The 25,577-nt window shown below is 40.6% G+C and overlaps 4 protein-coding genes across 4 annotated transcripts; all 4 read left to right on the forward strand.

Annotated features, from left to right (window-relative positions):
• Positions 1-989: 989 nt before the first annotated feature.
• LOC138207161 (OX-2 membrane glycoprotein-like) lies at positions 990-2,940 on the forward strand. The gene is made up of 5 exons (XM_069164205.1): positions 990-1,060; positions 1,681-2,019; positions 2,141-2,467; positions 2,625-2,718; positions 2,898-2,940. The coding sequence occupies exons 1-5, from the start codon at positions 1,006-1,008 to the stop codon at positions 2,938-2,940; spliced, it is 858 nt and encodes a 285-aa protein (XP_069020306.1). The 5' UTR covers positions 990-1,005.
• A 2,113-nt stretch (positions 2,941-5,053) lies between these two features.
• Positions 5,054-9,309, forward strand: LOC138206895 (OX-2 membrane glycoprotein-like). The gene is made up of 5 exons (XM_069163734.1): positions 5,054-5,204; positions 8,050-8,388; positions 8,510-8,836; positions 8,994-9,087; positions 9,267-9,309. The coding sequence occupies exons 1-5, from the start codon at positions 5,108-5,110 to the stop codon at positions 9,307-9,309; spliced, it is 900 nt and encodes a 299-aa protein (XP_069019835.1). The 5' UTR covers positions 5,054-5,107.
• A 1,530-nt stretch (positions 9,310-10,839) lies between these two features.
• Positions 10,840-12,577, forward strand: LOC138206896 (OX-2 membrane glycoprotein-like). The gene is made up of 4 exons (XM_069163736.1): positions 10,840-10,893; positions 11,535-11,873; positions 11,995-12,321; positions 12,480-12,577. The coding sequence occupies exons 2-4, from the start codon at positions 11,579-11,581 to the stop codon at positions 12,575-12,577; spliced, it is 720 nt and encodes a 239-aa protein (XP_069019837.1). The 5' UTR covers positions 10,840-10,893; positions 11,535-11,578.
• Positions 12,578-14,359: 1,782 nt separating this feature from the next.
• LOC138207096 (OX-2 membrane glycoprotein-like) lies at positions 14,360-25,565 on the forward strand. Its single transcript, XM_069164117.1, has 8 exons — positions 14,360-14,499; positions 16,252-16,337; positions 16,514-16,643; positions 17,329-17,652; positions 18,236-18,565; positions 19,558-19,842; positions 20,253-20,354; positions 23,837-25,565. Exons 3-8 carry the CDS (start codon positions 16,574-16,576, stop codon positions 23,839-23,841), a joined length of 1,116 nt encoding a protein of 371 aa, XP_069020218.1. The 5' UTR covers positions 14,360-14,499; positions 16,252-16,337; positions 16,514-16,573; the 3' UTR covers positions 23,842-25,565.
• Positions 25,566-25,577: the final 12 nt, after the last annotated feature.

Consider the following 25,577-nt stretch of genomic DNA (forward strand, 5'->3'; position numbering starts at 1 on the left):
TGTAGGTTTGTCCTCTGCTGTTTCTTCTTGCTGTTATTTTCCTGTAAACTGAAAAATGGCAAAGATTTATCTACAGAGAATCTAAATAATACATATCCTTCAGTCTGAATCTTGTCTTACAGAATCATTAAAACAAAGAAACGAGTGCTTTTTGGCCGGAGGGAGTGCAGACTTTTAGGGGAAAGTAGAGCTTAAAGAAGCTGGACTGCAGAACAACTTCTTAGTCATCAGAGAGGTGAAGGAGCTGCTGTCAGCTGGGAGTGATGGATGTTGATGGTCATGATTTATTGAACTAAAAGGGAACTAAAGCTACATGTTTAGGAAGAGTTCAGAAGCCTTATTATAAAAAGACATCAATACAGCGCCTCCTGGTGGAGAAAACCGTGAGTGTTTTGTTTCCCTCTTCATTAGACAGCTGAGCAAACTTCTTGTGCCCATTTATTTGTAGCAGACGCATGTTTAACATTAAACTATAAGTATATTCACAAAATGATTCTTTTAAATGTAAATATTTGTTTATTTGTCTTGTTTGGATGTAATTTTAACATCAAGTGACTCTAAATGAATATTTGTAGTTTTCAGTAATTTAATCCAGAAATATTTGCCGATCAAATGATATTAAATCCTGTCCACCTTCTTGTCGGGTATTAGTGTAATTTATTCATTTCTTATGATTTGTTTTTCTGTCCACTCAGTTCACGCTGAAGTTCATAGATGAGTTTAACGTAAGTGAAAGTAAGTCGGTTGTTAAACTGCGCAGTGAAAAGGGAACAATCACAATCTCGTACTGTAAAAACAGCATTTTTAGAGCAAAACAGTACAAGTTTATTAAAACAGCAGTTTATTGGACATTCGAGTAAAACTCAATAAATCATTTATATTGTTATTTCATACAAGTATCGTTTTTTTTTATTTTAAATAGTTTAATTTTTGACAACCCACGGATATCCGTTATACTTCGACGACACCTTCCTCATTTTGGAATTTATCTCTCGCGGAGGAAACATGGAGGAAAATGCTGTCCTGTATTTCTTTTATGTGTTGGGGATCTTTTCAAAAGGTGAGATTATTTATGTTCTATGATAATATTACCCAGTTTACAGTGGTGGCAAGGAACTATTTGCATTTATAACTTTCACTCCACATTTTAGAGGGAAATATTGTACTTTGTAGTCCACAAACGTACCTGAAAGCTTTAGTTACTTTTCAGATAAAGAATTGACACAATGGATAATATAACAAGCTGATAAACTACAACACATTGTTAAAGATTAAACTGGTTTTACACCCAAAGTCACATTTCAGATGATTTTCCCTTCAAAGTTTGCATATAGTTTCTGTTTCAATAAATGTTCACATGATCCAATATCTCAGCAAAAATCACAGATTAGAGGACAAAGTCCAAAACCTGAAAACAGATTTGTGGATCAGAACTTTGTTTTGTCTTCCAGTAATCATCTGATGACCCCACAGATTTATCTGATGCTTGACTATTCATAATGTAATGAGATCATAAATAATAATAAATCAGTCAGACGGTTGAAACCAGTACGTTTACTTTATTCTGCTGCTAATACCTCTGTACTTCTACTTAAGTAGGATATTTAGTTGCAGGACTTTGACTTTGATTTGAAGTAAAAGATCTGAATCTCTGACCCCAGACTGTTATTTCCTCTGCAGGTTTAACACTTTTTATCCAAACACAGCACACTGTGGTTGGAAAAATGGGAGACGAAGTCATCTTGAACTGTCAGATTATGGAATCTAAAGATGTCCACGAAGTCACATGGCAGAAAAACCTACCTGAAGGAGAGACAAATGTTGGATCCAACCACAAGCACTTTGGCCAAAGAGTGAATTCTCCCTTCAGAGGTAAAGTTGAGTTTGAAGATGTTGGACTGCTGAACACGTCCATCGTTATCAGGAACGTAACGGAGTTGGATGAAGGCTGCTATCGCTGCTTGTTTCACATCTACCCTGACCCTGCTGTGATAGGCACAACCTGTCTCCAACTCTATGGTAAGAACTTTACTGGATCACTTTCAACATGTTCGATCAGTGTCTCGTACAAACTAACATAATGGACAACAAATATTAGAAGCCGTCGTCTTGACAACAATCTCATTGCTTTTCCTTGCAGAGCTGCATGAACCTGTTCTCCATGTCAGAGAGTCAAACTCTTCTGAGGAGTTAGTGGTGTCCTGTTCAGCCACTGGTCGACCTGCTCCCACCGTAACCCTGAATGTCTCACCACAAGACCTCCACCTCTCACCCAACAACACCGTCAGTGTCTCCAACACCAACGGTACCGTCACCGTCACCACCACAGCTGTGCTGTCAGGTGTCCATAAACACGGTGCTCAGGTTGGATGTGCGGTACGAGTGCTCTCTGCTCCTCAGAGAAACGTCTCTGTGACGATTCCTGACGTCAAACCAGAGAAATTTACACCTGCTCACCATGAATCCAGTAAGTTGGTGTTTCCATTTGGTTTGTAATTTCTTTATGTTTGTGTTTGTGATGATTCATGACGTCAAACCGACGTCTGCTGATGGTGAGAAACACTTTGAAAATCAGATTTTTTGTGAATGTTGCTCACAGTCACATTTTCCCTCTCTTCTCCCAGGTTGGATCATTGGATTAGTTGTGGGGATGGTTATAGTCTGCTGTCTTGTTTCAGTATTCATCTTTGTCCTGCTGAAACAGATAACACCGAACAGGTGATTTTTATTTTCATCTTTTAAGTCTTCTTTTAAAATAAGTATCTCAGTGCTCACATGGTTGTGATTTACTGACTTTGAGAAGCGACAAAGAACAACACAAGCTGATGTTTTCTGACAAAATGCATAAATAACTAATGAATGTTTGTACATTGACTTTACTGTCTTTTGTCACTCAGGGAGAAAACAACACAGAAACCTGCCCAAGTCATTGATGAGTAAGAAACATATATTTATTTGCATATACTTAATTTATTCTGTGTAAGATGATTTATTGAGTGGGAATTAACTAACATCTTATTTTCACTCGAAGGAACAAAACACCTTTAATGATAAAGATGAATGAGATCAGACCACGATCGTCTGTGAAGAAACCTTAAAATTCAACCACCAAGAAACAAACATCATCAAAACGTTTGTTTTAAGACAACAACTGTTGTTCAGAAACTAACAGTCAGACTTCAGCATCACAACATGTTTATCATGTAAACGTTCTTTCTGTTGTAGAAAGTTCGTTGACAATTGCAGCTCAGTTCTTGGGAAATTATTACACCTCTTCATAACAAAAGGATTTCTGTACTCAATATTTTTAATCATCACATTTATGTACAATTCTGGGTTTTATGTACATATTGTTTTAGTAACATTTAACTTTTTATGTTTATATAAGTGTATTCAATGGTTGTTGTTTTTTTTTTACCTTTTCTCCAGAATAGAAGTCCTTTAATTAAATGAAATGTATAAAAATGTTGTAGGTTTGTCCTCTGCTGTTTCTTCTTGCTGTTATTTTCCTGTAAACTGAAAAATGGCGAAGATTTATCTACAGAGAATCTAAATAATACATATCCTTCAGTCTGAATCTTGTCTTACAGAATGATTAAAACAAAGAAACGAGTGCTTCTTGGCCGGAGGGAGTGCAGACTTTTAGGGGAAAGTAGAGCTTAAAGAAGCTGGACTGCAGAACAACTTCTTAGTCATCAGAGAGGTGAAGGAGCTGCTGTCAGCTGGGAGTGATGGATGTTGATGGTCATGATTTATTGAACTAAAAGGGAACTAAAGCTACATCTTTAGGAAGAGTTCAGAAGCCTTATTATAAAAAGACATCAATACAGCGCCTCCTGGTGGAGAAAACCGTGAGTGTTTTGTTTCCCTCTTCATTAGACAGCTGAGCAAACTTCTTGTGCCCATTTTTTTGTAGCAGACGCATATTTAACATTAAGCTGTAAGTATATTCACAAAATGATTCTTTTAAATGCAAAAATTTGTTTATTTGTCTTGTTTGGATGTAATTTTAACATCAAGTGACTCTAAATGAATATTTGTAGTTTTCAGTAATTTAATCCAGAAATATTTGCCGATCAAATGATATTAAATCCTGTCCACCTTCTTGTCGGGTATTAGTGTAATTTATTCATTTCTTATGATTTGTTTTTCTGTCCACTCAGTTCACGCTGAAGTTCATAGATGAGTTTAACGTCAGTGAAAGTAAGTCGGTTGTTAAACTGCGCAGTGAAAAGGGAACAATCACAATCTCGTACTGTAAAAACAGCATTTTTAGAGCAAAACAGTACAAGTTTATTAAAACAGCAGTTTATTGGACATTTGAGTAAAACCCAATAAATCATTTATATTGTTATTTCATACATGTATTGTGGTTTTTATTTTTTTTAATTATCGTTTTATTTTGACAACCCACGGATATCCGTCCTACTGTGAGCAACTTGCTCAGTTTGAATTTATCTCTCGCGGAGGAAACATGAAGAAAAATGCTGTCCTGTATTAAAACGTTTGTTTTAAGACAACAACTGTTGTTCAGAAACTAACAGTCAGACTTCAGCATCACAACATGTTTATCATGTAAACGTTCTTTCTGTTGTAGAAAGTTTGTTGACAATTGCAGCTCAGTTTTATGATTTATTTATTACACCTCTTCATAACAAAAGTATTTATTTACTCAATATTTTGAATCATCACATTTATGTACAATTCTTTGTTTTATGTACATTTAAATAAAAATATATTTTTATACATGTGTTAAATGTGTTTTTTTGTTGTGGTGCTCTGGTTGTTGCTGTCGTCACCATCTTCCTGAAAAAAGGAAAACAAACAAGAAGTTACAAGAAGTTCAGTTGACTCCATGTATGTAACTTTGTAGTTGTATGTTTGATGGTATTTGTTGCATGAATGATGTGTAACCGGAATAATTTAATCTGGGATCTTTATTATGTTTTGGAATCATGTTATTGTGCACAGAAGGGAGTCGACAGGTTGATCCACTGTGTATCCCTTCCCCATTGAGTATCCGCCCACAGTCACATTCAGTCACACACACTCACATTGACACACCTAACTTCAGGCAAGACCGCATCTGTTCAAGCAGCTGAGGAGAATGACGGATTTCTTTACATTATATTTTGTGCTGTCGTGCCTCGGTAGTGTGACTGAGGCGAACCCGACTCATTCTCTACCGAGAAAGATAATCAAAGGTAGGACATATGTCTCCTTTCTTCAATGATGACACCTTAAATAGTTTGAACGTCTCAATGAAAGTTGGAAAATCAACAGTAATTGCTTCAAAAACAGCGTAAATGCGACTTCTGCTCCGGAGGGAGCGGCGCTCGGTGCCACAGGCAGCTTTTGTCAAGCGTTTGACGTCAAAAGCGTGACAAAGCGAGGGACTCTGCAGAGGAGAGCCGGGGCAGATAAACAGTGGGCTGATGTCTGAGTTTTTGGTCTTTATGTTTCTAGTTTATTGTAGAAAGACCTTAAAATAGGGTTTATCATCCAAAAACCTTCACCAATGATTTAAACATAGAGAAATATTGTCGTTATGACTGCGTTATTATGCTATGATTTTACTGGTCTGGCCCACTTGAGATCAAAGTGGGCAGTATGTGGCCCCTTAACTAAAATGAGTTTGACACCCCTGGATTAGAGCCTTGGTCTGGCAGTTTGGATGAAACTCCTAGAATAAAGTGGCGTTATATTGAACTTAAATGGAAATTTAAACTTTCCATTTTCCTTTTTTTGTTGTTCAGAAAACAGCTGCTATTCCACATTTAGACTGCTGTGGCAGGTTTTGAGCTGGCAGTGTCCACTGTTCAGCGAAAATAAGATGAACAACAGAAACAGAGATGCTTTTTAACTTCCCACACGACAAAACTATAACTGTTTGAACAACAACAACAAAAACAAAAACTTTCCCCAGCCTGCAGACATGCGACACAAACGTGGGACTGAAAACTTGTAATATAATATGAATTAAAACTGCAATCAGTGATGTACGGGCCCTCGCACTCCGCCTTCGGGGCGGGGACTCCGGCACTTACCGAACAGGGAGGTGAGTTCGGTAAGTTAAAATGTACTAAGGCATAATTAATGTAATGTAGGTAAAGTTTGTGGTAGTTCGAACAGAAATCAAGACGATTTAGACATTTTATTTTTTGTTATTGATTTTTATTTCTGTATGAGAGGTTTTTTATTTTGTTGTTGTTGTGGAGCAGTGGTTAGCACTATTGCCTCTCTGCAAGAAGGTCAGGGGTTCGATTCCCCCATTTGCCAGTTATAAAAATAACTAAATCATACTATAGCTTGTCGTCCAAATTAGGGGGAAAAAAATTCACACTATAGCAAAAAGTAACCCAAAAGTCATTTTTGGGTCACCTTTGGACGACATGCTATAGAATGACTTTTTTTTTTTTATCCCTTTTTGTCTGCCACGCCACAGGCACACCAATCATGAAAAGAAATTATTTTGATAACTTTTAATTCCAAAAAAATGTTAAGAGTGCACAGACTAAATTTCAAGTCAGTCCAACAAAATCTGTAGGAGTTTGTTAAAGTACAAGGTGTTAATCGCCAAAAAAGATGACTAAATTCAAAATGGCGGACTTCCTGTCCAGTTCACGTAACGGTGCAATGTAACTTTTTTGTGCGTCTCGGTGTGATACACGTGTCCACCGGATTTGGTGAATTTAGGTAAAGATGCATCTCTTTAGGGGGCGCTCTTGATCCGTTTGGCCGCGCCCATTCGCGACTCCACCAGAATACGAAATGTTTCGACGGGAGTCATATGTGTATCCACTTTCATGAGTTTTTGAATATGATAAAGCCTCCAAAAAGGCAAATCACTTTACGTAAGGAGAAGAAGAAGAAAGAGAAGAAGAACATTTTTACGAAATACAATAGGGCTTTCGCACCGATGCTCGGTGCTCGGGCCCTAATTAAAACTGCAAGCAGTGATGTACTGGCCCTCGCAATCCGGCGCGCCGCCTCCCCGAAGCCGTCTCCCCGACGTGCACGTGGACCGCATATCCCCGCTTGAAGTTGCTATTTTTGTCTCGTTTCCTGTCTCCAGTAGGGGGCGCTGGCCGTTTGGCCATGCCCACTCGCAAAACACATATCAGATGTATTGTCTCGCTACGCCGGAAGTATGTCACACGTTTCGTGAGGTTTCAAGCATCCGTTGACCTTAAACATCAACTTCCTGTGTCACGGCGAGACATCCAACTTTGCCGCATCGTCACGGCGATGTCCATTGACAAAGTCGAACGAATGTCTCAATATATATTATCAACTGCATGTTTAGGTTATTGTGACCCGACTTTAGGTTCATGGGATCAACCAGCTCGACGTAGTCGAGTTTGTTTTTTTGAAAGTATGAAAAGTGTCATTTCCAGTGTCCACCAGGGGGCGCTATGACTATGAGCGAATATTACCCCACAGGGGTCTTCAGGGCGGGGCTGTTATCATACCTGTGATGTTTGGAGGAGGTCGGTCCATGTACATAAGATTTAAAGCAACTCGTAGTTTCATGGCGAGACGCTCAAAATGGCCGCCTCTCACGGGCACACACATCGATGAAAACGAATTATCTCGATATATTTTAATCCCAAACATGTTTTCTATCCAGAGAACCTAAATTCAAGTCGGTCCGACAAAATCCCTCAGAGGAGTTCGACAAAATACAACATGTCAGAATCGCCCAAAATGGCGACTAAATTCAAAATGGTGGACTTCCTGTCGAGTTGACAAAATGGTGCAATGTAACTTTTTTGTGCTTCTTGGTGTGATACACGTGTCCACCGGATACGGTGAATTTAGGTAAATGTGGCCGCCGGGGCATCTCTTTAGGGGGCGCTCTCGAGCGATGCTCGGTGCTCGGGCCCTAATAATAAATCAGTCAGACCGTTGAAACCAGTACGTTTACTTTATTCTGCTGCTAATACCTCTGTACTTCTACTTAAGTAGGATATTTAGTTGCAGGACTTTGACTTTGATTTGAAGTAAAAGATCTGAATCTCTGACCCCAGACTGTTATTTCCTCTGCAGGTTTAACACCTTTTATCCAAACACAGCACACTGTGGTTGGAAAAATGGGAGACGAAGTCATCTTGAACTGTCAGATTATGGAATCTAAAGATGTCCAGCATGTCACATGGATGAAAAACTTACCTGAAGGAGAGACAAATGTTGGATCCAACCACAAGCACTTTGGCCAAAGAGTGAATTCTCCCTTCAGAGGTAAAGTTGAGTTTGAAGATGTTGGACTGCTGAACACGTCCATCGTTATCAGGAACGTAACGGAGTTGGATGAAGGCTGCTATCGCTGCTTGTTTCACATCTACCCTGACCCTGCTGTGATAGGCACAACCTGTCTCCAACTCTATGGTAAGAACTTTACTGGATCACTTTCAACATGTTCGATCAGTGTCTCGTACAAACTAACATAATGGACAACAAATATTAGAAGCCGTCGTCTTGACAACAATCTCATTGCTTTTCCTTGCAGAGCTGCATGAACCTGTTCTCCATGTCAGAGAGTCAAACTCTTCTGAGGAGTTAGTGGTGTCCTGTTCAGCCACTGGTCGACCTGCTCCCACCGTAACCCTGAATGTCTCACCACAAGACCTCCACCTCTCACCCAACAACACCGTCAGTGTCTCCAACACCAACGGTACCGTCACCGTCACCACCACAGCTGTGCTGTCAGGTGTCCATAAACACGGTGCTCAGGTTGGATGTGCGGTACGAGTGCTCTCTGCTCCTCAGAGAAACGTCTTTGTGACGATTCCTGACGTCAAACCAGAGAAATTTACACCTGCTCACCGTGAATCCAGTAAGTTGGTGTTTCCATTTGGTTTGTAATTTCTTTATGTTTGTGTTTGTGATGATTCTTGACGTCAAACCGACGTCTGCTGATGGTGAGAAACACTTTGAAAATCAGATTTTTTGTGAATGTTGCTCACAGTCACATTTTCCCTCTCTTCTCCCAGGTTGGATCATTGGATTAGTTGTGGGGATGGTTATAGTCTGCTGTCTTGTTCCAGTATTCATCTTTGTCCTGCTGAAACAGAAAAAAGTGAACAGGTGATTTTTATTTTCATCTTTTAAGTCTTCTTTTAAAATAAGTATCTCAGTGCTCACATGGTTGTGATTTACTGACTTTGAGAAGCGACAAAGAACAACACAAGCTGATGTTTTCTGACAAAATGCATAAATAACTAATGAATGTTTGTACATTGACTTTACAGTCGTCTGTCACTCAGGAACAAAACACCACAGAAACCTGCCCAAGTCATTGATGAGTAAGAAACATATATTTATTTGCATATACTTAATTTATTCTGTGTAAGATGATTTATTGAGTGGGAATTAACTAACATCTTATTTTCACTTGAAGGAACAAAACACCTTTAATGATAAAGATGAATGAGATCAGAACACGATCGTCTGTGAAGAAACCTTAAAATTCAACCACCAAGAAACAAACATCATCAAAACGTTTGTTTTAAGACAACAACTGTTGTTCAGAAACTAACAGTCAGACTTCAGCATCAAAACATGTTTATCATGTAAACGTTCTTTCTGTTGTAGAAAGTTCGTTGACAATTGCAGCTCAGTTCTTGGAAAATTATTACACCTCTTGATAACAAAAGGATTTCTGTACTCAATATTTTTAATCATCACATTTATGTACAATTCTGGGTTTTATGTACATATTGTTTTCATAACATTTAACTTTTTATGTTTATATAAATGTATTCAATGGTTGTTGTTTTTTTTACCTTTTCTTCAGAATAGAAGTCCTTTAATTAAATGAAATGTATAAAAATGTTGTAGGTTTGTCCTCTGCTGTTTCTTCTTGCTGTTATTTTCCTGTAAACTGAAAAATGGCGAAGATTTATCTACAGAGAATCTAAATAATACATATCCTTCAGTCTGAATCTTGTCTTACAGAATCATTAAAACAAAGAAACGAGTGCTTCTTGGCCGGAGGGAGTGCAGACTTTTAGGGGAAAGTAGAGCTTAAAGAAGCTGGACTGCAGAACAACTTCTTAGTCATCAGAGAGGTGAAGGAGCTGCTGTCAGCTGGGAGTGATGGATGTTGATGGTCATGATTTATTGAACTAAAAGGGAACTAAAGCTACATGTTTAGGAAGAGTTCAGAAGCCTTATTATAAAAAGACATCAATACAGCGCCTCCTGGTGGAGAAAACCGTGAGTGTTTTCTTTCCCTCTTCATTAGACAGCGAAGCAAACTTCTTGTGCCCATTTTTTTGTAGCAGACGCATATTTAACATTAAACTGTAAGTATATTCACAAAATGATTCTTTTAAATGTAAATATTTGTTTATTTGTCTTGTTTGTATGTAATTTTAACATCAAGTGACTCTAAATGAATATTTGTAGTTTTCAGTAATTTAATCCAGAAATATTTGCCGATCAAATGATATTAAATCCTGTCCACCTTCTTGTCGGGTATTAGTGTAATTTATTCATTTCTTATGATTTGTTTTTCTGTCCACTCAGTTCACGCTGAAGTTCATAGATGAGTTTAACGTCAGTGAAAGTAAGTCGGTTGTTAAACTGCGCAGTGAAAAGGGAACAATCACAATCTCGTACTGTAAAAACAGCATTTTTAGAGCAAAACAGTACAAGTTTATTAAAACAGCAGTTTATTGGACATTCGATTAAAACCCAATAAATCATTTATATTGTTATTTAACACAAGTATCGTGTTTTTTTTTTAATTATCGTTTTATTTTGACAACCCACGGATATCCGTCCTACTGTGACGTCACCTTTCTCGGTTTTAATTTATCTCTCGTGGTTGAAACATGAAGAAAAGTGCTGTCCTGTATTTCTTTTATGTGTTGGGGATCTTTTCAAAAGGTGAGATTAATTATGTTCTATGATAATATTACCCAGTTTACAGTGGTGGCAAGGAACTATTTACATTTATAACTTTCACTCCACATTTTAGAGTGAAATATTGTACTTTGTACTCCACAAACGTACCTGAAAGCTTTAGTTACTTTTCAGATAAAGAATTGACACAATGGATAATATAACAAGCTGATAAACTACAACATATTGTTAAAGATTAAACTGGTTTTACACCCAAAGTCACATTTCAGATGTCTGAGTTTCCAGCTCCTGTGTAGAGGGTTTTTCCCTCCATAATTTGCACATGGTTTCTTTTTCAACAGATGTTCACATGTTCCAATATCTCAGCAAAGATTAGAGGACAAAGTCCAAAACCTGAAAACAGATTTGTGGATCAGAACTTTGTTTTGTCTTCCAGTAATCATCTGATGACCCCACAGATTTATCTGATGCTTGACTATTCATAATGTAATGAGATCATAAATAATAATAAATCAGTCAGACGGTTGAAACCAGTACGTTTACTTTATTCTGCTGCTAATACCTCTGTACTTCTACTTAAGTAGGATATTTAGTTGCAGGACTTTGACTTTGATTTGAAGTAAAAGATCTGAATCTCTGACCCCAGACTGTTATTTCCTCTGCAGGTTTAACACTTTTTATCCAAACACAGCACACTGTGGTTGGAAAAATGGGAGATGAAGTCATCTTGAACTGTCAGATTATAGAATCTAAAGATGTCCAACAAGTCACATGGCAGAAAAACTTACCTGAAGGAGAGACAAATGTTGGATCCAACCACAAGCACTTTGGCCAAAGAGTGAATTCTCCCTTCAGAGGTAAAGTTGAGTTTGAAGATGTTGGACTGCTGAACACGTCCATCGTTATCAGGAACGTAACGGAGTTGGATGAAGGCTGCTATCGCTGCTTGTTTCACATCTACCCTGACCCTGCTGTGATAGGCACAACCTGTCTCCAACTCTATGGTAAGAACTTTACTGGATCACTTTCAACATGTTCGATCAGTGTCTCGTACAAACTAACATAATGGACAACAAATATTAGAAGCCGTCGTCTTGACAACAATCTCATTGCTTTTCCTTGCAGAGCTGCATGAACCTGTTCTCCATGTCAGAGAGTCAAACTCTTCTGAGGAGTTAGTGGTGTCCTGTTCAGCCACTGGTCGACCTGCTCCCACCGTAACCCTGAATGTCTCACCACAAGACCTCCACCTCTCACCCAACAACACCGTCAGTGTCTCCAACACCAACGGTACCGTCACCGTCACCACCACAGCTGTGCTGTCAGGTGTCCATAAACACGGTGCTCAGGTTGGATGTGCGGTACGAGTGCTCTCTGCTCCTCAGAGAAACGTCTTTGTGACGATTGATGACGTCAAACCAGAGAAATTTACACCTGCTCACCGTGAATCCAGTAAGTTGGTGTTTCCATTTGGTTTGTAATTTCTTTATGTTTGTGTTTGTGATGATTCATGACGTCAAACCGACGTCTGCTGACGGTGAGAAACACTTTGAAAATCAGATTTTTTTGTGAATGTTGCTCACAGTCACATTTTCCCTCTCTTCTCCCAGGTTGGATCATTGGATTAGTTGTGGGGATGGTTATAGTCTGCTGTCTTGTTTCAGTATTCATCTTTGTCCTGATGAAACAGAAAAAACTGAACAGGTGATTTTTATTTTCAGCTTTTAAGTCTTCTTTTAAAATAAGTATCTCAGTGCTCACATGGTTGTGATTTACTGACTTTGAGAAGCGACAAAGAACAACACAAGCTGATGTTTTCTGACAAAATGCATAAATAACTAATGAATGTTTGTACATTGACTTTACTGTCTTCTGTCACTCAGGAACAAAACACCACAGAAACCTGCCCAAGACATTCATGAGTAAGAAACATATATTTATTTGCATATACTTAATTTATTCTGTGTAAGATGATTTATTGAGTGGGAATTAACTAACATCTTATTTTCACTTGAAGGAACAAAACATCTTTAATGATGAAGATGAATGAGATCAGACCACGATCGTCTGTGAAGAAACCTTAAAATTCAACCACCAAGAAACAAACATCATCATCAAAATGTTTGTTTTAAGACAACAACTGTTGTTCAGAAACTAACAGTCAGACTTCAGCATCAAAACATGTTTATCATGTAAACGTTCTTTCTGTTGTAGAAAGTTTGTTGACAATTGCAGCTCAGTTTTATGATTTATTTATTACACCTCTTCATAACAAAAGTATTTATGTACTCAATATTTTTAATCATCACATTTATGTACAATTCTTTGTTTTATGCACATTTAAAAAAAATATATTTTTATACATGTGTTAAATGTGTTTTTTTGTTGTGGTGCTCTGGTTGTTGCTGTCGTCACCATCTTCCTGAAAAAAGGAAAACAAACAAGAAGTTACAAGAAGTTCAGTTGACTCCATGTATGTAACTTTGTAGTTGTATGTTTGATGGTATTTGTTGCATGAATGATGTGTAACCAGAATAATTTAATCTGGGATCTTTATTATGTTATGGAACCATGTTACTGTCCCCTTAAGTAAGGTCGACAGGTTGTCACACAGCCGTTTTCCTCCGTACACAGAAAAGTACAAGGAGAGTCAATCTTTTCCTTAATATACAATGTTTGTTACTCGATAGTGTTAGATCGATAGAAGTGATCATCCCTCTCTCAATAGAGGATTTTTGTTTTTCCCTAATCTGTGCTTCGGTATGGATGTAGTTGTGAGCAGGAAAAGATTAATCAGATTCTGCTAAAGAAAAGTTGACCTCACCAGTTCACCTGGAGCCCATTTCACTGGACATTGTTTGTGCATTGTTTTTTCAATTTAATTTATTCCTGAGATCTCAGAGGTTTTTGATTTTCATATTTCCTGCTTGGACACTTTTTGATCTGTGGAATTGTTAATTTGTTGTAGTATTGGTTATTATATTGTGTTCTAATTAAACCTTTTGTTGTAAGTGTAATTCAGGGTGGATATTTCTTGTCTGTGCAGCAGTCAGACGAGTGATCGATTAACCAGTCTCCTCATTGAACCTGGATTAGATTTGATAATTCCCCTCTTTTCTGTCTATTCTGCACTGTCTCTAAAGCAACTGCTGCACGGGGGTTACAGATGTATTTACAAAACCAATTAAACTGTCTGAAATGGTGTGTTATTGATTAAGATGATTCATAATTTTTGGTCTCCTGCGTTTTTACTGCTGCTTTTCTGTTCTTGTGGCCTTAATTTGTTTGGATCACCCTTGATGACCTCTGGATATTTGTGTTTCTTTAAAAGAATATACTGCATTTCTTTAGCTTGAGAAACAAACTAAGAAAACATTAGATGTAACTGCATTTATTTATATTTGGCAATTGGACACTAGAGGGCTCTCTTCAATCAGGTTTCACGTCTGTAGTGGAACTGAGTGTTTGCATTTTCTTATGGGCTGAAACGAGGCAGCAGGAACTCAAAGCAGTTCGCTTGCAGCTTTAATGTCTCACCCGTGGATTATGCTGCTCCAGTTTGTCTTTACCTGCAGCACAGGGAGCATCTCGGATCCAAGGAGGCAGCACCGTCTGTGTGGATCTGTCGGGGTAAATTTGACGTCTTTTTTGTTTTTTTAATCATGAAATATTCGTAACAGTTTAAGCCTCAAGCAAATCTGGTTTAAAATAACTTGACGATTTAATAATTGCATAGTTTTCACTTACTTCTCTGTACATTTTTGCCAAATCCAGTAAAAGAAAATCACCTTAAGTTTGTATTTCAAACAAAATAAATCACTATATCTGTCATGAAAATGGGATGTTTTTAATCTATTAACATTTTACAGAAAATACCATTTAACTCTCTTAAAGTAGCTGATTTTCCCCTTCTACCTATATATATTTACAACTGTAAAATTTACTTAAACTGACTGTATTTAAGCCATTACTTTGTTTTCCTGCTTGCATTTGTTGGACAAACCTTTCCTAAGGGCTGATGATCTATTTCTTGTGTTTTTCACTCTTTCCTTTTTGGTGATGTTTTTCATGTGTGTCAAATTCTTCAAGATTTTCTTGCACTAAACCCGCCAAAAAGATTTACAGGCACAGGACTGGTTGGTGATGTGAAAAAAAAAAAAGTTTTTATTTTCCTTGTTTTAAATGAGCTATACTTTCAAGAAAATCACATATAACATCTGTTTCCATGGACTGAGCCAGCTGTGGTGAATATGTTCAGTGCACATTGGCTGTAGAGCAGATTTTTAGGATTTAAGTTGGCATCCTGGTTCCTCTTCCTCAATAAACACTTACTATCTCTTCCAAAAATTGGTACATATTCTTTGACTTTAAGTTTATCTGCAAAATATCATAAAAAATACATGCATGCTGCAAAGTTTCACATTAAAAGCTAGTTGATTGATTGATTGAATCGCATTTGGCCACTCCAGCTCACTGTCAGACATCAGTGGAGCTTTTGTAGTGGAAAAGTGGTTTAAGTGTTGCCCAACAGGAGCACGCAGCATGTTTGAAGCCAGATGGTGGGCGCTGTAAAAGAGCAAATAACGCCGTAAAGCTCTGAGGTCTGGACCTGGGCTGGCTTGTGGTCTAGGTGGGTTTCTCTTTTCCAGTAGGTCCACTTCACTTCACTCACAGGCAGTCTGATCAAAGGCCAGTTTATTTCCGACTCCTGCTGTTTACACCTTTCTGTCCAGGATGTGGAGAGCTGATCTGAACCCAGCGCGACTCTCAAGCAGATTTTACAGTGGCATCTTTCTATTGTCTCTCCTAAACAATGAGCTTTGCCACAATGTGGTGTTTATAGCCAAACCACCGCTGGGCTCGGCTGGTGTTTGCCCTCTTATTACACACACACACACACACACCCTCTGCTTTACATATATACTCACACATGTTGTGATCACCTCAATGACTAATGTCTTGCATCATCATCTGGGCTCTGTAATTTCTTCGCGGCTGGATTTCAGCTATCGATTTTGATCCTTTGTTTTGCTGTCTAGACATTAAAGTGGGAGCTTATTTTGCTGTCGCATAATTACATGCTGACTGGGAAAGAGTGCATGCTGTGGATCAACCTGTAAAACCTCCATTAGACCCCAGGTGATGTTGCTTGAATCAGCAGCTGTTGTTGATGATGCTTATACATATTAAAGTGAACTAACTGCGCCATTGAGTGCACAAATTCCCCTCCAAAAAAGCAACAACAACAACAAACAAACAAAACAAAAACAAAGTTTGTTGTTGTTTTCTTTTAGCACTAAGCAAAGAGTATAATCTCTGACGACGCTGAGACGATGCTGTCATAGCTAATGTCATCTTCTGGCTTCACATTTCCCATTACAGCAGACGGCGTGCCAGTAAGATGCAGCTACGACTGTGCTGACCAACAGCAACTCGACTCAAGTCAGGACACTGGACAGCTGGCAGGGGTACGTCTGCATCGCAGCTGCTCCATTCATACTTCATTCTTTACTACTTCTACATCTCTTTTTTTTTTTTTTTTTAAAGTTGATGAAGCTGCAAGTTGTCAAAGTGTTTCATGCTGAGGTTTCCTTGTGAGGTTTGGGTTGAGGCCAAAGCTCAACGACGGTGTTTGTGTTCACAGCTGCAGCCTGGATGTGATAAAGGGTCAGCGTGTGACTTGGTAACCCTGCTTCGGTGTGCCATGTGTGGACCCGCCCTCCCCCTGTGTGTGCTGCTCTGGATCGCAGGAGCGACTGTCTCCACGACGCAAGGTACATACGGATGATCCTTCGATGAGATGGTCGCAGATATGATCAAAGTTTTACAGTTCCTCAAGATACAGGCAGAGGCAACCGTCAACCTCAACCATAGAGAGTGTGGGGTTTATGCAAAAAGAATACATTATTATGAGAGAGAAAAATTTAACCTTAGTGAGTTCAGTTTCTTTTTCCTGACTTCTCTGCTGCATGTCTTCATTTTGCCAGATCTGGAAAGTACATACTTATGTGCTACTTTTCTATAAACTTACCTGGATTTATTAGCTTGCTATAAAATTTTCCAAAAGTTGACAAAAACAGCTCAGAATGCAACACAAATGTGTATATCAGAGGTATTGTTGTTTTTTCCTGCTCCATCAATCATCTAAAAAAGTCATGTAATAGGAAATATATCATTTACAGGAGCCATTTTACTGCAGAACCACCAGTGTTTGGACTCAAAACGTTAAGTGCTGCTTCTGTGGGGTTTTAAATGAAGGACTGTATTTAAAAATGGAGTACTTTTATAGGGTTTGGTATTTTTACTGATATAAAGGACCTGAGCACTTATCATTAATTTTTTTTTAGCTTTACAAATACAAGACAGGGTTATATGAAATATTCTGAATTCTTTAAAATGAATATTCCGACATTTACCCTAAAAAGTCTTCAGAAGCTCACTGTACCTGTCTTACATCAGGTCAGGTTGTAGCTCCTGCCAGTCTGACCGCAGAGGCAGGTCACCCCCTCCTGCTTGGCTGCAACATCACCACGGCAACGGGCGACACCATCCGGCAGGTGCGCTGGCTCAACAAGCAAGCCAAGGTCCTTCTGGCGTACGAGCCGAGCGTGCCGGTCCGCGTCAGCCACCAAGAGCCCAACGTGCAGCTCACCGCCTCCCACAACGACGCCAGCTACATCACCATCAAGAAGGTGCGGTCCGATGACGGGGGCTGCTACCGCTGCATCTTTGATGTTTTCCCCAAGGGCCAGCAAGAAGGCTCGACGTGCATCAGCGTCACTGGTGAGCGTTTAAGGAGCTCCAAATCTCTCCTAAAGACTACTTCCACCCTCAGAGAGTTTTATGCTATAGTATGAACATGTTTATACTGGAGAAACAACTTGTTTTAGATCATGAAGCCGCTTCTGTTTTCTTAAAGAACATCTTATCTTCAGTGAGCATTTTTCAGTGCTGCAACTCCACATGACATTTAAACTTTCCTTTTTTTTTTTCTTTTTCCATAAAGCCTTTTGCAACTCTGTTTATTTATAGAAGTCACAGGATAGCGTCCTGATTAGAGTCACACAGGGTGTTTGTTTTGCTCACGAGTCCCTTGAAGCAGGAAGTAGTGGGGTAAGGTCTGAACTCCCAGACCAGCAGGAGAGAAAGCCCACCCACTCTGCGAGCTTTTGGGGCTTCCTGTTTTTACTGTTAAATGTGCACACACACATTTTGATTACTTCCAGACCTTCTTGTTGCCTCTGAACCTGCACACAAACCAGCAGAAAATGAATCCACCACCATCCAACCACATTATGACAGTCAGTATGATCTTGTTTTTTTGTAGTATTGTATATTAATCATGTTTGAACTTTCTTTGCTCCAGGTAAAGTGCACCTGGACGGCAACAAGACGGCCATAAGTGGGAAGCCGGCCACGCTGTCCTGCTGGTACAGCCTCCCTGAGAGGGTTCGCCAGGTGCTGTGGAGGAAGACAGCCGAGCAGGGCGACACCACCACCGTGGCCTCCTACACCAAACACGGCCACCGCAACATGGAGGAGCATTTCAAGGACCGGGTGAGTCTGAGCCGAACCCTGGGGGACACCCAGCTGACCATCCAGGCGGTCCGGACAGAGGACGAGGCCTGCTACACCTGTGAGTTCCACACGTACCCGGACGGCACGAGGAGCGCCACCGCCTGCCTCTCTGTTTATGGTGAGACTCTTATTGTAGGAACTTTAAATGATCTTGACACGTACTGCACTGAAGGAAATGTGTGCTAGTGTGTGTGTGTGTGTGTGTGTGTGTGTGTGTGTGTGTGTGTGTGTGTGTGTGTGTGTGTGTGTGTGTGCATCCCAGATACAGCTCAGGAAAGGGAAGCGCTGTGTATAAACAAACCACAGGCAGGCCTGAGGTGAGAGGTAGTGGAGGGGATCATTACACTGCTGTTCTGACCTGCTGTGGAAACGCAGCCTCGTCTCCCTCGCCAACACTTAACCTCGTCCTCTTTTTCCCTTCAGCGCTGCTACTGCGCCAGAGAGGTTAAGAAAAACACACAATGTGAGTGTAGCCACTCTTAGACTTTAAGACGTTCCAGGAGTGTGAGTGGTTGTTGATCTTCCTCCCTGTGTTTGTGTGTGTGTGATTTTGGAGTGATAATGAGGAAGGGGTGTCACTGAGGGGAAAGGGGCGATTCATTTGGGATGAAGCCCAGGGGATGAGTGCTTCACTGTTTCCCCAGACACAAGGCCTTAGTGTGTGTGTGTGTGTGTGTGTGTGTGTGTGTGTGTGTGTGTGTGTGTGTGTGTGTGTGTGTGTGTGTGTGTGTGTGTCCTTCTTGCTCTGCTAAACAGGCTTTGCTTTTGTCTGAACAGACGGAACCAAAGATCCAGACACACACATAAACACACACACAGTTAGTAAAAGCTGCTCTGCCTCCGTTCTCTGTCTGGCTTTTGTTTCCAGGCCGGCCTGTTGTGGGACGACTTGTGTCACCGTGTCCTCGGGGCAGAGAGATTGACAGTCGATGTGCTCTATCTGTCCATCTCCATTACAAATGCAGAGGAGCAAATCTCGGCCTTCTGTTGTGTGTGAATGGCAGGCTCAGACAAAACAGAAAAAGGCTGCAGATAGGATGAAAACGAGCCAAATATAATGCCACAAATTTATCTACAAGCAGCCACTGAACGCAGTCTACCTTTCCCCAGTTTTACCCAAACCAGAGGTGAGCCAGGTGGTCTCATCCTCTGGAGTCACCGAGGCCAACTGCACCACCCAGTCCCGGCCTGCGGCAGAGGTCACCTGGAACATCAGTGGGGAAAACCGAACACTAGGACCGCCAGTTTTATCCGCCTACGACCAGGGCGACGGCACGACGATCGTCACGAGCACGCTGTTCTTCCAATCAGGGCCGATCCGTGACCTGTCCGTCAAGTGCGTCGTTCACCACCAGGGTTTGGAGAAACCCCTGACACTGTCCCTCAACTCAAACGGTGAGGAGTTTTCATGATTGGTCAAACACTTGATTAGTTAATGAACTTAAATCTACCACCACTGTCTCAACATGTTGCTAAAATGTGTAATAATTAGCTATACTTCCCATCCTTACGTGTGCTGAGGTGCAAGACAACACAGGCTTTCGTTGACACGTGTGTATTCTCTGCTATTTTAGTCACGGGTAATTATGGCTGCTTTGATGGGGCCTGAATCCTGTAAAGTCACGGCGTACGGGAAGGATTATTTTTGCATGAAAGAGTCTTTACTGACATACCACATCACCTAACATGTTCAGTCCAGATGTCATGCATTTCACACGCTGCACTTTTATAACCTAAACATTGTATTTGAGGCACTGTGTGTGTGTGTGTGTGTGTGTGTGTGTGTGTGTGTTTGTGTGCTGCAGTGAGTCCAGTCATGGTTATCCTCCTCTCAGTGTGCGGCGTGGCAGTGGTCCTCCTCCTCTGTCTGTGTGTGTGTCTCTGCAAGTGCTTCATCTGCACTGACGGTGAGTCTAAAGCTTCACGTCCAACATTTACTTCCCTCAGATGACTTAAACACTTCTGTCCAGTTAGAAAGGTGCAGTGCCAGCGTTTGTAGCAGCTGGAAGCAGCACAGTTGTTCTTTGGTGGTTTTCTAGAAGCCCTTTAGGAAGCGCAGCCGGTGGGCGCACAAGAGCAAATTAGAGCACGTCATCAAAAATACTGTAACTCCTGTTATGAGAGGGTCTGAAAGTGGTTTTTCCTCATGATGGCTGCCAGCTTCAATCCCGGTAATTCAGGAAAACGTGGGTGAAATAAGTGAATAAGAAGCACTTTAAGCAATTCCTTAAAAGTTCAGCAGAAGACTGATGTTCTTCTGAGAGGCAGAAAAACAACTAAAACACAGGCCGAGCATTTTTAAATCAAACTTTTATTCATTTTCTCTGGACATTTCTGTATTACAGAAGGTCTATCGTGGGAGAAAAACACTCGCTGATATGCAGTGCATTTTGTTTATCTTGTGGGCTGTTGGGGAGGCCAAGTTTTGAGTGCCTCTTGTCATTATAGTGGCGATGATAAAGTGTTCACATTTCTTCTGGTCACACAAACAGAAAACATCCTGGGATTTTATGGGCCCTGAAACACCAAGCCAACCTCCAAGAGCTACAGCAGGAAAGCCAAAGTTGAGCTGATACAACAACAAGTTCAACTTGAAGCTGCTGTCATGAACAAACAGTTAGAAAACGTGTGAAGTGTGGCCGCCGATAAAAGCTGACTACTGCCAACAGTATGGGGCCAAAAAAAACTTTAATATTTTCTGTTTTAACAATTTGTTATTGATAAATTCAGTAAATTTGAGAAATTTAGTCGTGCAGGCAACAAGGGCGTCATCGAACTATAAAATATCTCACACTTACTAAAAACGCACTCAAAAGGTCAACTCACAGATCCTTTCCACATTTAGATGCCATGATTGAAGCTTCCTTGTGTGTCATAAACACACCCGTGTTAACACCTTCCTCACAATCCCCCATGGATGTCATGGAAACAGTGCGGTGCCAGCGTAATGTGGCACATGGACCGCTGCCCATTTCCCCTTTATCATTAATTTTCTGCACACCGAGGGAAGGCAGGAAAACCAAACCCATGCTGCAATGACAGAAGCTTTGGCTGAAGCTTGGTGTGCTCCTGTCGGCCAAACAGAAGTCGTAAAGGAAGAAAAACAAAAGGGGAGCCGACGTGTCAAGGTCAGGATGGTCCCACGGCTCATCTCGATTTGGCAATTTTGCTTTTTTTTATTGTCAAGACAAATCCCAGCAAATGCAGATTTTTCCTACCTGCGCGGATCTTTTATGTGTAAAAAAAAAAAAGACTCAATCAGAAGCTCTGTGATTAATGCTTTTCTTTTTTCCTTCAGCTCCACCTCGTCTTTGCTTTCCAGCACGATAAGAAATCACATACGTTACTGATGTCTTCAAGATGATAAGTCACTGACAGTCGCTTTCATTCAAGTTCCAAAACCGACCTCTCTCCAGCGCAGCAAAGGTCTCGATCCTGCTGCTGAGTGTTTGTGTTTTTGCCCGGGACAGTCTTGCGCTCTCAAATACTGTTTGCATGTGACTGGTTGTGTCGCGTGGGACGTGTTGAATAGATTGCAGCCAGGTCACTGCAGAAATAGATTTCTCTCAGGAAAGAAAGCTCCTGTTTGCTTGAGACTTTCCGCATTGTTTGGAAGCCGAGGTTTTCCAACTATGTGGATCCTGAGCAGAATAACAAGTGGTTGTGCTGATTGTCTTGAGTTACCAGCCAGCAGAAAATACCCTCTTTCTTTCTTAGTCTAATCCCTCGGACCGAGGGGGAAGATAGACTTCAGGGGCCTCGATGAGGGAGCAATGACAAGCCCAAAGTTTGAAAGCCTGCCCAGTTGATAACAACGTCCCCTCTCACACTCGACTGTACAGACACACACATACTGTATTTCCCAGTCTTGGCTCAGCTGGGATGTGCCGGGAACACAGGCTGTTACTGTGAGGGGATTCAGATTGCAGTTGAGTGGAAGAGAGCTGTGATGAAAGTGTCTCGATGCCTCTGTCCTTATTTGGAGATGAACTGTAATTACATCAAACTCATGATGACAGCATTTATGAAAAATATAACAGTTGATTTTCGGGTACGATTCAACACGAGCATCTTTAAAGGTCCTTATGTGACACTTGTCTGGTGTTTTATTTGTGGTTTTTATATCCACAAAAAGACATTTTTATGGTTTGACTTTCTAAAAGCCATCAACTATATGTTGACAAAGGTTTTTGAGACACTTAGGAGCAGAGAATCCTTCCACAGATCCACTAAAGACCTGTGACGTCTGCGGCTGAAGTCGAACCACAAGCCGGCCACAACTACACCCATGTGGTTTCTTTTGAATTAGTGGGCGTTATTTAACCTCTGCCTTCTTCGATCGCGGCTGGAAAGAAGGGCAGATGCCCGAGTTGCTTCCAGTAAAATGGTGCTCGTCTATTTGTGGCTGTGCTTCCGTGATTTTTTTGCCCGGGTGGAGATGTACAGACGCTGACCACAGATAAGAGCCTTGTTTTTTTTTATTCATGAAAGCCGCTATTTTCAGGGGCACCGTTTAATCTGTAGCACCGCAGGAAGTTAGGGGCAGGCACCTCATCCGGTCAAGAGGGCAGAACTGACAGATCCCTAAGTGAGTAGAGGGAAACTTGTTCTCTTTATCCTCAAAGAAACACAGCTTCCTAACATGAAGAAGGCGACACCTGCTGGTCGCTTCACTTAAGAGAAGTAATCCTTTTAATAATGAGACTCCTTTCCAGAGACATTCACTGACCTCTGCAGTGTCTCACACAGCAGAGTGAACTCATCACACCTGCTCTAATTGGCTTTTAGGCTACACGTGTTGATTCAGCTTCAGCATTATAGACTTTCCAAGCGAGCCCCCTCTAAATAACTCGCGTTGCTGCCACATGTAGACTGAGCGAGGTGTGGCAAGACGCTTCATTATAGCTGTGGAATTCCTGCAATGTTTCATTATTTTGTGCATGTGGTCTTTTTGGATGTGAGTGGGAGTTTTGGGGACTCTCTGAATATGTGTTTGCACAGACCTTTTTTGTGCTTGCTGTGTTTATTTTTACATTCCTGTGTGGGATTTATAGAGAAATTACAACCTCTGCACATGACGTTATGACATTTCTGCACTGAGAGACTCTCACTCTTCCCAGGTTGAGACGTATTCAGTGATTCATGGATCTATGGAAGAATCATTTCACTTAAATACTGTAAAACAGTCCCAGAAACCTGACACACAAAGTGTCCGACCTTTCACCGATGAAATCTCAGGGGCGCCCTGTCGTGAAAAGAGTTTTACAGCGTCGCAGGGTTGCGTGATTAAACAAAAATGGGGAATGAAATGTGGAAAGTTTCTGTTGGTATCGGGACAAAGGTGGCTGGCTGACCGGCTAACTCTCTCTCTCTCTCTCTTTCTGTCCAGACTGATTTGGAGTCCGTCGTCGCCGCTGCTTTGATGAAGGTCCAGCGAGCTCAGAGCCTGACCTAGCTGCTCAGCACTGTGCCCTTCAGCTCAGTGTGCAGAGGAAGGGAAGAGAGCTGCTGCCTTTGCTCCCATGAGCGGGGGAGATACTCATAGCGAGGACACAAAGTAAACAGAACTAAAACCACATTATTTAAAACTAGATATTACACTTACTGTAGAACAGTTTCTTTGATTGTCAATGAAATGCTGAGTTTCGAGTAGCACCCTGCAGAGATTCTGTCTTCGGGGGGGAAATGATGCTCTCTGCTTTACAAAGGTTGTTGCATGGTGTGCATTTATGTGTGTTTTCGCAAATTTCTGATGTTGAACACGACGATAAATTAAGTATTTGTAATAATTTTAGGCCGATAAATGCTTGAGTAGAGTGTAATCTACTTAAATGAAATAAGTAACTAAATCCTTTGTCAGTGGGGAAATGATTAGCTCCCATTCAAATACAACAACATTTTCTAGATTGTTCAAAACTCCTTAAAATCTGGTTTCAAATCTTAATTCCTTATTTAGGACTTTTAATTTCTCATGACTAAAACTGACTAAACTTGCAGCAGTCAAAGTTTAAGTTGATCAGATCTTCTTACCGCTAATTAATTAAGGGTTTGATGCTCAGAAACTCATCATCAGGTGATGATGAACAAACAGCCACATAGCTGTCATCAGATTGTAAATTGCAAGTCCTGATTGGTGCACAGATGTCTGTGATGTCATCTTTCTCCTAATGAGGCCTTCACCAAAAACAAAAAAAAAGTGCATGAAAATGAAACAACCACATCAGTTGTACTTTACTTCTGCTCTCTGATTGCTGTGGGACACCAGTGTGGCACCAGTGTGGCCATCAAAAGGATGTTACAACGGCTGCAAGCCTTCTATTCGTGGCTGTCAGAGAGGAAGGATGATTAACAGGGTACCAGTTTCAAAGTTGCATTTTACGGGAAAGCAAAAAAGAAGCTGGAGGACTATGAATCTTCACTTTCGGTGGACCAGCCCTGCGTGAGTTAGCCTGACAGGATGCTTTGAGTGGAACAAAATGAAAGGTTTGTTATTTATAGCTGCTGCATGCGGGGCAGAGAGGCCGGTCGACCTGTAACCTCGGTGTGCTCTGTGGTGAACACATCACCCCACCCATCCCTGCACACATGAACCCTGCAGTTGTGAATCACTGGGTGAGTAAGAGACAGAAGGCTTTGTCTCTTTGGATGTATGTGTGTTTTAAATGTGAAACAAACTATGTGTGTGTGTGTGTGTACATTTCCTTGCATTGCTGTACAGTATTCTGACTTACAGAGCTGAACTGTAGGAAGCACCAGTGTTAACTTTTTATTTGGGAAAGCATTAATGTAGGCCTCCATGGGCTGTGTACAGTATTATAGTTGGGGTTTTTTTGGAGAAAATTTAACTGGAAAAAAATATATATAGTCTAATAACAATAAATCCAATATCTAATTTTATAGTAAGGTCAGTTATCTGTGTATATAAAGACAGTTTTAAGGTTTAAATATTAATAAGCTGCTTCATTTTCCTTTCACTCGTCAGTGTCAGCAGCGGTTTTGAATTTCTTTTTTTTTTTGTGTGTCTGTAAAGTTGTTAAATACCTTCCTGTCCTGGTGCTGAGGAGAAAGTGGATCAGTGCTGTGTTTAAGAAATAAAAACTTTATCTGCTGCTGTTTAACTGCTTGTTTTC

This window comes from Embiotoca jacksoni, unplaced genomic scaffold, assembly GCF_022577435.1.
Source record: "Embiotoca jacksoni isolate LCO1_2020_lvr unplaced genomic scaffold, fEmbJac1.0.p SCAF_30, whole genome shotgun sequence".
In the NCBI taxonomy this organism is placed as follows: Eukaryota; Metazoa; Chordata; class Actinopteri; family Embiotocidae; genus Embiotoca; species Embiotoca jacksoni.